At 42.0% G+C, this 14297-nt stretch overlaps 1 protein-coding gene across 2 annotated transcripts in view; it reads left to right on the forward strand.

Moving 5' to 3' along the window:
- CASP10 (caspase 10) overlaps window positions 1-14297 on the forward strand; it is a 60346-nt gene that overhangs the window by 23877 nt on the left and 22172 nt on the right. The window contains exons 2-4 of one of the 2 annotated variants that reach the window (XM_079923671.1): window positions 10896-11053; window positions 12319-12672; window positions 14044-14137. In XM_079923671.1, the coding sequence (XP_079779797.1) occupies window positions 12326-12672; window positions 14044-14137 (441 nt within the window). In that variant the 5' untranslated portion in view covers window positions 10896-11053; window positions 12319-12325. Of the gene's footprint in view, window positions 1-10895; window positions 11054-11245; window positions 11402-12318; window positions 12673-14043; window positions 14138-14297 lie in introns of those variants that run through there. The other variant, XM_079923672.1, reaches the window with a different exon arrangement.

Below are 14297 nucleotides of genomic sequence, written 5' to 3' on the forward strand. Positions count from 1 at the left end.
AGGTTCGAGCCCCAGTCTGGGAAGATCCCACATACCGCAGAGCAACTGAGCCTGTGCACCACAACTACTGAGCCTGCGCCCTACAGCTTGCGAGCCACAACTACTGAAGCCCGGGCACCTAGAGCCCGTGCTTCACACAGGAGAAGCCACCGCAATGAGCAGCCCATGCACTGCAACTAGAGAAAGCCCACGCACAGCAATGAAGACCCAACACAGCCAAAAATAAATAAATATTTAAAAAAAACCAACAACAACAAAAAAAGAAGAAACAGTAACTCTGCACATATGTTTAGGATCGCCACAGATAATGACTCCAAAGGACTCACTGCTTGTAAATCCACAATTTCTTGTTTCCCAGCCAGACCCTTCCTTGCCTACAGTAGCCCCAGAGATGGAAATGTAGGATTCAGTCAAGGTCATTAAACGTAATGACTGATTTTTCAAGAACCTGCCCTCTCTATTCCAAGCAACACTTCCTCTGCTTCTCCTTCTTGTGCCATACCAAAGCTGCAAGACCCATGGGTCCAGGCTTTTCCACTTAGGCTCTATCACACACTTAATAAGCAAACATTCAAGAAATACAAATTCTTTTCAATAAATGCCTCTGCAATATCGGCTGGTATACACTGAGTATCACAGATTAATCCAACTCCCCACAAGGGTCACCTAAAAGGTAGATTACAGGTGAACAAGTAGTCCTATATACATGCTCATAGCCGTAGGCACAGCAGACAAAAAGTGGAAACAACTCAAATGTCCATCAGATGAATGGATAAACCAAATATGGTATATCCGTACAATGGAAAGTTATTTATCTATAAGAAGGAATTAAGTACTGATATAGGCTACAATGCAGATGAACCTCAAAAACGCTATGCTAAGTGAAAGAAGTCAGACACAAAAGGTCACATATTGTATGACAGTATTTATATGAAATGTCCAGAATAGGTAAATCTATAGAGACAAATAGCAGATTGGTGGTCGCCAGGGACTGGGGTGAGAGGGGATTGGGGAGAGACTGCTTAAGGGGGACAAGGTCTCCTTTGAGGTTCCTGAAATGTTTTGGAACTAGATAGACGTAATGGTTGCACAACATTGTAAATGTACTAAAAGCCACTGAATTGTACACTTTAAAATAGTACATTTTATGTGGATTTCACCTCAGTTTTTAAAAAAAGGGAAAAAAAGAGAAGATTAAGATAATTTATTAATTGCTCCACAAACATTTCTCCCCAACCTTTTTTCTTTTTAATAAACATTATGTTTAAGAGTAACTAGGTTTGCAGAAAATTTGTGCAGAAAGTACAGAGTTTCCATATAGTCCCCCATGCCCCACAATTCTCCTCCTATTAACACCTTGCATTATTGCAGTACATTTTTACAGTTGATGAACAATATTGATACATTAGTATTAAATGAAAGTCTACTAGGGTTTACATTAGGGCTCATTCCATGTTGTATAGTTCCTGGTTTTGACAACTGCATAATGTCATGTATGCACCATTACTGTATCATACAGAATAGTTTCACTGCCCTAAAAATCCTTTGTGCTCCTCATATTCATCCTTCTCTCTCCCTAAGCCGCTGGCAACTGCAGATCTTTTTATTTTCTCTATAGTTTTGCCTTTTCCGGAATGCCATACATTCTATAGCCTTTTCAGACTGACTTCTTTCACTTAGTGATATGTGTTTAAAATTCCTCCATGTCGGGTTTCCCTGGTGGCACAGTGGTTAAGAATCCACCTGCCAATGCAGGGGACACGGGTTCGAGCCCTGGTCCAGGAAGATCTCACATGCCGTGGAGCAACTAAGCCCGTGAGCCACAACTACTGAAGCCCACGTGCCTAGAGCCCGTGCTCTGCAGCAAGAGAAGCCACTGCAACGAAGAGTAGCCCCCGCTCACTGCAACTAGAGGTCTGTGCGCAGCAATGAAGACCCAATACAGCCAAAAATAAATAAATAAAATAAGTTAATTTTAAAAAATTCCTCCATGTCTTTTCATATCTTGATAACTCATTCCTTTTTATTGCTGAATAATACTTCATTACATAGATATACCAGAGATTGTTCATTCACCTACTGAAGGCCATCTTGGTGGTTTCCAAGTTTTGGCATTTTGAATAAAGCAGTTATAAACACATTTGTGTGCTGATTTTTTTTTTTTTTTTTTTTTTTTTTTTTGCGCTGTACGTGGGCCTCTCACTGTTGTGGCCTCTCCCGTTGTGGAGCACAGGCTCCGGACGCACAGACTCAGTGGCCATGGCTCACGGGCCCAGCCGCTCCGCAGCATGTGGGATCTTCCCAGACCGGGGCACGAACCCGCGTCCCCTGCATCGGCAGGCGGACTCTCAACCACTGCGCCACCAGGGAAGCCCTGTGTGCTGATTTTTGTGTAGATGTAAGTGTTAAACTCATTTGAGTGAATACCTAGGAGAGCAATTTCTATATTGTATGGTAAGCCTATGTGTGTGTAACTTTGGAAAAAACTGAAAGCGTGTATTCCTGAGCGGCTGCACCATTTTGTAGAGTTCCTTTGCTCCACATCCTTGCCAACATTTGGTGGTGTTAGTGGTTTGTATTTCAGGTATTTTAGTAGCTATGTAGCGATATCATATATTTTTTATTCTTTTTTTTTTTTTTTTTTTTTTTTGTGGTACGCGGGCCTCTCACCGTTGTGGCCTCTCCCGTTGCGGAGCACAGGCTCCGGACGCACAGGCTCAGCGGCCACGGCTCACCGGCCCAGCCGCTCCGCGGCATGTGGGATCTTCCCGGACCGGGGCACGAACCCGTGTCCCCTGCATTGGCAGGCGGACTTTCAACCACTGCGCCACCAGGGAAGCCTGGAAAGTCAGTAATTTTGAATAAACACATCTGTATTCTTCGTTTCATTTTATACAGAGCACATATTATTGTAACTTTAAAATGTAAAATAAAAATTACTTATTGTTAAAAATGTTCATTCTCTTTTAATATATATAAACACAATATGTTCATTTTAAACATAAATGGCATAATATTTTAACACTGTTTTCTCTCTTTTCATTTATGTGGTCATGCCTATACCTATATGTCTCTGTATGATAAGTCATTCCCAGGTTTTCACTGTTTGAATGATGATATAAGAAACATCTTTTCTTCTTTATTTGGTAAGGACTTCCTGCCCCAGAAGTCTGATTCTTAGTCCCTCACGTCGGATTCTTAGTCCCTCTGTTGGCATAGGTCAGTCCTCTTCCAAGACTGAGCATTATTTCAAGTCTCTTGTATCTTTAATCTCTTCCTCTCTCTTTGAGCCTTCAGTCTGAAAACAAGCTCTGCTTCCCCCTTCAGATAAAGTCCCTCTCTTTCAAGCCACTGTCTTATGTGAATTTTAGGCTAGTCTACACCCTCTCCATTTCACCTTTCCCATTTACTCCATACTTCCCTGCCATCTGGATTTCACCTTAATCATTTTACCAAATCTACAAGATCCATGGGTCACATGAACCATAGTTACCAAACCAGTGGTCCTTGGACCCTGGCGTCATAGTTTTCTTACTTCTCCAGGGTGTTCCACTATGAAGTTCTATCAAGGACTTCCTGGCCAAGTCTTCCTGGTATCTTTCTCCTCCTCATCCTTAAATGTGGATATCCCCAAGGATCACTCTATTGTTTTCTCTTTATATATTTTTCTTTTGACAACCTTGTAGCTTCAATTACTGCTTCTATGCCAATAACAAGAGGGATGTTCAAGCCCAGACTCTTCAAGTTCAAATCTCACCCTCAACCTCCTGGTAGACTTTTCCACTTGATTTTCCCTCTGGTACCTCAAACTCAGTATATGGCAAACATAAAAAAAAACCTCCATTCCCAATCTGCTCTTTTACCTGCGTCTCCAGTTTTAGGTAACAGCATCACCCCAACATCAGTTTCATCCTGGTCTCCCCTCTCCTGTGTTTCTACATCTGGCTAAATCTAAATCAGGTTAGTTCTGCAACTACAAGGTCTTTTCCATCTATCCCCATCATTACACTTCCTCTGCGCGCTCATTACTCCTCCACTGAACTATGACGACAGCTTTCTCACTGATATTGCCCCCAGCCTATGATCCTATGATCATGTCATACACAGCAACCCAAAGAATCTTTCTCAACATATCTTTATCATTTTCCTCCTTAGAAGCCTTCAAGATTCTCCAATGCATACACAATAAGATTGTGGCTGGAGGTTGGGATGAGGGACAGGATGGGGGAGTGGGGTGTTGCTGGTGGAAGTCCTGGAGTCCAAAGGCCCAGAGAACCAGGAACTCCAAAGTCTGAGAGCAGAAGAGGATGTCCCAGCTCAAGAAGAGAGAGAGAGAAAATTCACCCTTTCTCCTCCTTTTTTGTTCTATTCAGACCTCAGTGGCTTGGATGTGATGCCCACCCACTTTGGTGAGGACAGATCTTCTTTACTTAGTCTACTGATTCAAATGCTAATCTCTTCTAAAAAACATCCTTACAGACGCACCCCAAAATAAGGTTCACTTGATCTCTGGGCATCCTTTAGCTTAATCAAGTTGACACGTGAAACTAACCATCAGAAAGTTGTTTGTGACATATCCTAGATCTTCCTTTTTTTTTCTTATTGAACTATAATTCACATTTCATAAAACTTCATCCTTTTAAAGTGTACAATTCTTTGGTTTTTAATGTATTCACAGTTGTGCAGTCATCACCATGACCTAATTTCAGAACATTTTCATCTACCTACAAAAGAAATTCTAGGACTTCCCTGGTGGTCCATGGGTAAGATTCCACGCTCCCAATGCAGAGAGCCCGGGTTGGAACCCTGGTCGGGGAACAAGATCCTGCATGCGTGCCGTGACTAAGAGATCACATGCCGCAACTTAGAAGCCGGCATGCCGCAACAATGAGCCCACATGCCGCAACTAAAAGATCCCGCGTGCCACAACGAAGATCCCGTGTGCCGCAACTAAGACCCCGTGCAGCCTAAATAAATAAATAATAATAAAAAAAGAAATCCCGTACCTATTAGCCATCATTCCATATTCCTCCCTGCCTCCTAGCCCCTGGATTACCACTTTCTGTTTCTACACATTTTCCTACTCTGGATATTTCATATAAACAGATCATTCAATACACGGCCTTCTGACTTCTTTCATTTAGCATAATGTTTTCAAGGTTCATCTATGTTGTAGAATATGTAAGTACTTCATTTTGTTTTATGCCTGAATAATATTTCATTGTATGGTTATACCATATTTTGTGTATCCATCATTTGATGGACATTTAGATGGCTTCTACTTTTTGTCTATTATGAACAAAGCTGCTATGAGTATTCATGTATAAGTTTCTGTGTGGATATATGTTTTCAATTCTCTTGGGTATAGACGTAAAAGTGGAATTGTTGGGTCATAAAGTCAGAATTGAATTGCTGGTAACTCTATGTTTACCTTTTTGAGGACTGCCAAACTGTTTTTCACAGTGGCTATACCACTTTACATTCCCACCAGCAGGGTATGAGGGTTCCAATTTCTCTACACCCTCTCCAACACTTGTTATTTTTTGTCTTTTTTATTATAAACATCCTAGTGGGGATGAATTAGTATCTCATTGTGGTTATGATTTGTATTTTCCTACTGACTAATGATATTGAGCATCTTTTCATGTGTGTATTGGCCATTTTTACATTGTTTTTGAAGAAACATCTATTCAGTACTTTCCCATTTAAAAATTGTCTTTTGGGACTTCCCTGGCAGTTCAGTGGTTAAGACTTCGCCTTCCAATGCAGCGGGTGCGGGTTTAATCCCTGGTCGGTGAGATAAGATCCCACATGCCTCATAGCCAAAAAAAAAAAAAAAAAAAAAACCCCAAAACATAAAACAGAAGCAATATTGTAACGAATTCAATAAAGACTTTAAGGACAGTCCACATCAAAAAAAAAATCTTTAAAAATTGTCTTTCTGTTGTTGAATTGTAAGTATGTTTATATATCCTGGATACTAGTCTCTTATCAGATAAAGATCTGCAAAATTTGTCACCTATTCTATGGGTTGTCTTTTCATTTTTTGTATAGTATCCTTTCCAGCACAAAACTTTATATTTTGATAAAGTCCAATTGATCTGTTTTCTTCTTTGTTGCTTATGCTTTTGGCATCATATGTAAGAAACCATTGCCTAATCCAAGGTTATGAAGAGTTACACCTATATTTTCTTATAAGATTTTATGATTTTAACTCTTACATTTCAGTCTTTGATCAAATTTGAGTAATTTTTTGCATATGGTATGAATTATGGGTTCAACCTCATTCTTTTGCTAATGGATATCCTGCACCATTTGTTGAAAAGACTATTTTTCCCCCATTGAATTGTTTGTCATCCTTGTTGAAAATCAACTGGCCGTGAATGTGAGGGTTTATTTCTGGACTCTCAATTCTATTCCACGGAACTGTCTATCCTTATGGCAGTACTACATTGTCTGGATTATTGTACTTTGTAGTAAGTTTTAAAATTGGGGAGTGTGAGTGTTCCAACTTTGGTTTTCTTTCTCAAGATTATTTTGCCTCTCCCAAGTCCCTTACATGTCCATGACTTTTAGGATCAGCTTGTCAATTTCTGTAAAAAGGGCAGTGAGGGGACTTCCCTGGTGGTCCAGTGATTAAGACTCTGTGCTTCCACTGCAGTGGGCGAAGGTTCAATCGGTGGTCAGGGAACTAAGATCCCACATGCCGTGGGGCACAGCCAGAAAAATAAATAAATAACATTTTTTTTAAAAAAAAGGGCAGTGAGGATTTTGACAGTGATTTCACTGAATATGAAGACCAATTTGGGGAATACTGCCATCTAACTGGACTCTTTTTGCACACATTGATATCAGGGACATTTTATGTCACTTGCCTCATTGTAAATTTTTTTTTTTTTTTTTTTTTGCGGTACGCGGGCCTCTCACTGTTGTAGCCTCTCCCGTTGCGGAGCACAGACTCCGGACGCGCAGGCTCAGCGGCCATGGCTCAGCGGCCATGGCTCACGGGCCAGCCGCTCCGCGGCAAGTGGGATCTTCGCGGACCGGGGCACGAACCCGGGTCCCCTGAGTCGGCAGGCGGACTCTCAACCACTGCGCCACCAGGGAAGCCCTGTAAATTTTTATAAACATGGCTATCTTGTGCTGCCTTTTCGAAAAATTAGTGAATCAAAGGTCAAAGCAGCTTTCTCTCTATTTTTCTTCTTTTAAACGACAAACTCTCCTCTAAATGGAAGACCTTTCAGCCTCTTTTGATTCTTTCTTTTTTCTTTTTGCAGCATTAAAACTCTTTTACCCCTTTAGCCACATCCGCCTAGTTCCCTAACCAATCTAGTGCTAGTCTGTTGGACTCTTTTAGGAAATATCACCATCTTGTGGAACTTTGAGGTTTTGTCACCCCCGAATTCCCTGGCTTCTTGCTTCAAACCCAACGGATAAGAAAGTGGGATGCAAGGCCTTTGGGGTTCACAGAATGGGGAAGGGTGAATTTAAAGATTAGCTTGCTAATTCTACATTGGGTTTCATCCTAAGGAAATCATTATAAATACGTTCAGAGATCTATTTGTAAGAATCTTCAATGCAGCACTGTTCACAATAGTAAAAAATTGGAAATGAGTTAAATGTCCAATAACTATAAATTAGTTAAATAAATATGGTATATCCAGGGAAGAGAATATCATCTAACCACTAAGCATAATGTTGTCAAAGACTATTTAATGATATGAAAAAAAAGGTATATGTGTTGTTAAGTGAAAAAAGCAAACTGTACAGCTTATTCCAATTTTTGAAAAATAATTACACAGAGAAAAGTGAAAGGATATACACTAAAATTAAAAAAATTGAGATATAATTGACATATATACAACATTGTATAAGTTTAAGGTGTACAACATATTGACTTGATAAAAATTTAACAGTATAGGTTATAAATGACTCTGTGTGTTTCCCTATTTTCCAGCCTTTCTACATTAAATATTGGAAGTTTCTCACCTCTTTTTTTTTTTTTAAACTGCTTTTTTATTAAGGAAAGAGACACGTTAAAATAGATCAGTCTGGGGACTGGTGGTCCAGTGGTTGAGACTCTGCGCTTCCACTTCAGGGGGCATGGGTTCGATCCCTGGTCGGGGAACTAAATCCCACATGCCGTGCAGCAAGGCCAAAAAATGTCTTAAAATAGATCAGTCTGTAGTATAACGAATACAAAATGGGTCACATTTTACTCATCTAGCTATAGTCTCCTGCCAGTGCACCATTTGGAGACCTCTGCTGGGATCCTTACCACAAAAAACATTCTCCTTTAGAACTTAGCTTCATCATGCTCCCATATACCTAGAGTAAGACCAGTTCTGAGAAGGTCTGAAGTGTGTGAATAAAAGTATGGAGTGAGGAAGGGAGGGAGTCCTAGAAGTTGGGGATGGGATAGCTAATCAAAAGAACCTGCTACCATAGGAACAGGAGTTGGAATGAAAGTTTCAGGGCACCAGGGTTTTTTCCAGCTCCTACATCTATCTTCCCCATCACTGTGTCCATTCTTTAGTTCACGAGTTTTTACTTTGGTGGGGGGGAACTTGGACCAGACCCTGGATGTAAAGGAAAGCCAATTACTGACACCACCGCCCCCTCCCAAGGCCGAACTAAATAGGAACCATCTGGTATTTCCCCTTTGTCACCAGGGCCGTGGTAGGTTTTGATTGGCTCTTCATATGGACCAAGTTGACTGCAACCAATCAGGAAAGAGGCTGTAAGACATGTTTATTCTTTCCACTGCTATCAACTCACCATCAGCATGCCCTCAGTAATTGTGTTCTGAATGGGAAGTATGAAATGCCGAATGCAAATAACATAGCACACGATCTCCCCCCTTTAACTTGATTCAAGCGTTTCCCTTGAGTACTGGGAGTCCTAGGATAAAAGTTCAAGTTTGACTTCAGGTGTCTCTATTCTACTTCTGCCTTTCAGGCTTAGCTCAGATACCTCCAAGGCATCACCATCTGGATTCCTGCCTTGCTCTGTGGGGCTCCTGTGGCGCTTAGGTGAGCCCCACTGCAGCCTCACCCTGCCCAATAGTTACAGAAATTACATTACCTCATATGGAGTTAGTGGCAGTAGTAGCCTTGAGATCAGGAGCATAGGATTTGGAATTAGAGAGACCTAGGTGTCAGTCCTGAACTCCCAACTCTTCCTAGGGTTGGGATGATGGCAAAATACTTTTCCTCTCTGAACTTTGATTTCCTCATCTATTGAATATGGATAATAACACTGACCTTAGAGAGTTCATGCTTTACACATAGGAAGAGCTTGCTAAATATTTAATATTATTGAACAAAAGTTGAAAAAGTTAATATATTTTATGAACAAGGTGAGAAGCGATAGTTTCATCAAATTGGCTTCCCAGATGGTCCAGGGAGTGAAATATGTATAATTGAAGAAATGAATAGAAGACCAACACTTAGAGCTTCTCTGTCTTATCGTTATCTTTTTTTAAAAAAATTTGTGGTAAAATATACATAACATAAAATTTACTATTTTAACCATTTTCAGGTGTACAATTCAGTGGCATTAATATAGTCACATTGTTGTGCAACCATCACCACTCAGGCTTGTCTTTTTTTTTTTTTGCTGTACGCGGGCCTCTCACTCTTGTGGCCTCTCCCGTTGCGGAGCACAGGCTCCGGACGCGCAGGCTCAGCGGCCATGGCTCACGGGCCCAGCCGCTCCGCGGCATGTGGGATCCTCCCGGACCGGGGCACGAACCCGTGTCCCCAGCATCGGCAGGCGGACTCTCAACCACTGCGCCACCAGGGAAGCCCTGGGCTTGTCTTTCTTAAACACAGAATTTCATGCCTAGGATATGGAAATGGCACTGTAATACGTTTGCTAATAAGGCATCATAAATCTTTTTTTTAGAAATAACATTTTCCATGACCAAATTTATATATGTATGTATGTATTTGGCTGTGCCAGGTCTCAGTTGCAGCAGGCAGGCTCCTTAGCAACTCTTAGTTGCAGCATGCATGTGGGATCTAGTTCCCTGACCAGGGATCTAACCTGGGCCCCCTGCACTGGGAGCGTGAGTCACCAGTGAAGTCCCCCATAAATCTTTTTTTTTCAGAGATAAAATATCTTTATAAGATTCTGTACTTCTTTCAGCTCTGTGCATTTGAATTAGCTGAATTATAGTGTAGTGGCTTAAAGCTAAACTTATTGGTTTAAATCTTGGCTCTCCCACCAGCTCCCTGTGTGATCTTGGGCAAATTACTTAACCTTTTGTGTTTTAATTTTCACGTCTTAAAAGAGGGGTCATAGTAATAGCATTTTTTTAGAGAGTTGTTGGGATGATTAAATGAGTAAATAGTACCTGGCACATGGTAGTTGGGATACAAGTGTTAGGTATTGTTTTTATTATGTGAAATAATGTCTTTGAAGTCTTTTTCCTGCTGGACTGAATGTGCTGGAAGGGCAGAGACTTCACCAGTTTTGCCTACTGTTAACTCAGTTCCTTGCAAATACTTCCAAATGGGCTTAGAGCCCAGCCCCTGGGCTCTATTTTGAGTTTTATTTTAGTTTTATTGAGTTTTATTTTAAAGGTTAGTGTGTTTGGGGAAGGAGATGGTTAGGAAAAATCGACACTTCCTTTTTTAACTTACGAGGGGAGTGACCCCAGGGAAACACTAGAGCACTTAGTGCCTTCCAGGAGTTCCTCTGTTAGCCCTCGGCTTTACGTGGGAGTCCTGAGCTCTACAGTGGGAAGGTTAGGCATCTGCCTTTAGCAGACGCTGTTTGTCAGCATTGTCCTAACCCCAGGAAAGGGGAGGAGGCAAGGCGAGTGAGTCAATGATGACATCATCAATTAGCATAAGTTTCCCAAATCGGCTGACCGAGTTTTCATTTGCTAGGCCAAGGCAATTTGAGTTCTCTTACCGCGCAAACGGGAGATTTCTTGGAACTTGGACTTGGAGCACGAAGAGGATTCTAATTTCTTTAAAGCTCTGTTTTCAGGAAATTTTTCTGAGAACTTTTTACCTCCAGAGGATCAGTGGAATTTGATCTGAAGGTATGTAATTAACACCTTTTCTCTGCTGGGGACTCAGGCACCAGCCTTTTTTTCCCCTTGCTTTACTTCCTGGATACTTGCACAATCTCACATTGTCAGCAATGGCACTGTTTCGCCTGGATTTACTAGGTCTAACATGGAAAAAGAAAGGTTAGACCAAGGAAAACTCCCACACAGCCCTTTCCTGGTAGAAATATGCTAGCCCATAAATAGAGACAAAGTCTGGCAGACTTGCCAGAGCTAGAGATCAGAATTTTCAGGAAACTGCAAGACAAATGTACGATGTTGGAATAAGATATCTCCAGGAATCCAGTCATACTGTTTCTAGTATCACAGAGCTACTAGAAGGTAAGACCCAATAGATACTCACATTAAAGATGACATTTTTCTTCTTTTTCTAACTATAAAAGTACTATACGTTCATTGCATAAAATTTGAGAAACTCAGACAGGAGCCCAGAATAAAATTTATGGTATCTGTAATTATACCACTTATATATAACCACTCTTTGTTATTTTTTTGTTGTTGGTATGTTCGCCTTCCCTTAGAAAGTAGTTTCTTGTTTCTAAATAGCTCAGTGTTGCATAGTGAATATATACCTCAAGTCCTTAAAGAATGAATAATTACATTGAAAAAATATTATCGATTCATTGCTCCTCTGATTAGAATGAAATTTAGTGTGGAAATACTGACTTCGGTAATTTGTCAGTTCCTACGTTGATTTGAGCAAATGTCGTCTGAAACCACTCTTTCTGGGGTCTGGGATTGGGACTTTTCTTTCTGTGAGATAAAGAAAGGCCTGCCCTGGTATGGTTAGCAATGTTACCTTGTTGTCCTTAGGTTGGTAGATACTTCAGAAATGTACCCCCCCCCATTACTTTATTTCTAAAATGTAAAAGTGTTACTTCTGCCATTTGGTGGGAATGATTTAAGAGCTCCAGGCGGGAGAAATTGTGCTGTGTCGTCCTCCCTCTTGACTAGCTCCCAATGGGGGCATTTTGATTTGGGGGAACTCGGGGTCAATTGAGTTTCAATAAAAGCTCTCTTCAGACCTCCTAAAAGGTTAACATGCCGGTGTTGGGGTCACGTTTTCTGGGCTATAGGTTTTTGAAGTGACCTCGCAGTGAATTTCATTTTTCAGCATTTCTAGAAAAGTCTAAGGCCTGAAACAGAGGAGGCTGGAACTGGAGGAGGGCCTGGGAAGATGGGGTGCCCTGTTGTCCTCACTCTCTAAGCTGTGGCCGCCATATCCGTATCTCTTTCAGGCTGGCCATGACATCGCAAGGCCAAAGTCTGAATTCCACTTTAGATGATAACTGTCAAGGGAACTTTCGAGGGACACTTCTGACTATTGATTCGTGCCTGGGGGATCAAGACGTGGAGCGCCTGAAGTTCCTCTGCCGAGACTCCATCGCCCCCAAGAACCTGGAGAAGTGCGGCTCAGCCTTGGATATCTTTGAGTACCTGTTGGCAGAGGAATCGCTGAGTGAGGAAGACCCCTTCTTCCTAGCGGAGCTCCTCTACACCATCAAGCAGAACGTCCTCCTTCGGCACCTCCGCTACACCAAGGAGCAGGTGGAGCACCGCCTGCCTTTCCGCCGGAAGGTCTCTCTGTTCAGGTGATCGACACGGCAGGGCCATTGGGCTTTGAAAAGAGGCTGCGATTCATGATGAATTAATTTTTAAGGTTGTTTTTCTTTACCGCCCCCCCCCCCCCCCCATCTACCTCCTTGGCTGGTATGGTGATTCTAAAGCAGGAGATTTCTTAACTTCAGGTGCTAATGAGAATGGAGGCTGGGAGGTCAGCAAAGTTTCAAAACCCAGTCCTGTGCCTGGGGGTGGCTTCCCTTTGTTTTGCTTCTCACTGAGGAAGGAGGCCCAGCTCCGTGTGCAGCAGGCCAGCGCCTTCCTCATTGCCAGCCTCCACGCTCTCAGCCTCCTGCCTCCAGTGAGTCACTGGTGTGTCAGCCTATACCTAGCCATTTGAGAAGAGAGAAATGAATACTTGGACCCAAGTGAGCAAAATAAAAAAGGAGATGTGCCTTTGGGGTAGGGAGGGACATCATTTATGCCATGTCCAGTTTGTCCAGTTTTGGGGTGAAACCCAGACAGGTAAAATATAGGTATTTTGCCCAAAGAGGTAGCATAAAGGCATCAGACCTTAAGCAACGCTGTTTTAAACGGTCCACTAACATAGTATCTACATCAAACAGCCTCACGAAGTGGAGCCTTCGTAATACTATTTTACAGCCTGGACGGTTAGAATCCTTCAGGCCTTAACACTTGAACTGGTTCCTACAACCTGAGCTGCCCTTGGGTCAGTGAGGGAATTCTGGAGATCATTATTTCCACTCTGCTGGTTAGACAGCTGAGGAATGGTCTCAGGCATGCAGAGCTATTAACCTGTGAATGAAGTATTTAGTTTTTCTTTTCTGTTTTTTTTTTTTGCTTGTGCCGCATGGCATGTGGGATCTTAGTTCCCCAACCAGGGATCGAACCCGCGCCCAACCACTGGACCGCCAGGGAAGTCCCCATATTCAGTTATTCTAATTGTCGACTGTATGGCTCTCCAGAATTTGGGATAGTTTCCTTTCTTTTTCAACAGTGAACTCCTTTTCAACAGTGAACTTTATACTCACTGGCATTGAGTCCTCCCTGATGAGGGCCCATAAAGTAAGCCTGATTTCTAGAATGGAGTCTGGAGGAGGGCAGGCATGCCAACATTTTGTTTCATGCCTTCTTAGTGGAATTTGAAACAGCACTGGACTTGGAATCAGAAGGCCTGCTCCTACTGCTTACTGTGTTGCTGTCGTTTAATAGGTCACTTTGAAGCTCAAAGTTTTTGTTTTTAAATCTATGGGATTAATAGTTGTCTACTCACAGGGTTGTGGTCATTCAAACGAGAGATAACGTACGATAAAAGCACTCAATTTCCTGCCCATCCTCTGCAAGTGCAAAATTTTAATTTGTCTCTTGGGTGTATGTCTTAGAAACCTGCTCTATGAACTGTCAGAAGACATCAGCTCAGAGAACTTAAAGAGCATGATCTTCCTTCTGAGGGAGTCGGTTCCGAAAGTCCAGATGGTGAGTGGGCCCTATAGGATGGGGTCTTTGTGAACATTGCCTTAATCAGTGTTTGGGAAGATGCTAGAAAGGGATTTCAGGAGGGCTCATTTTTTTTTGCAGGAGACAATATCAGACAAGGGTTAGCAACATTGACTTTTAATGGGCCTGGAGTCTAGTC

This window comes from Stenella coeruleoalba (genome assembly GCF_951394435.1).
Source record: "Stenella coeruleoalba genome assembly, chromosome: 6".
Taxonomy (NCBI): domain Eukaryota; kingdom Metazoa; phylum Chordata; class Mammalia; order Artiodactyla; family Delphinidae; genus Stenella; species Stenella coeruleoalba.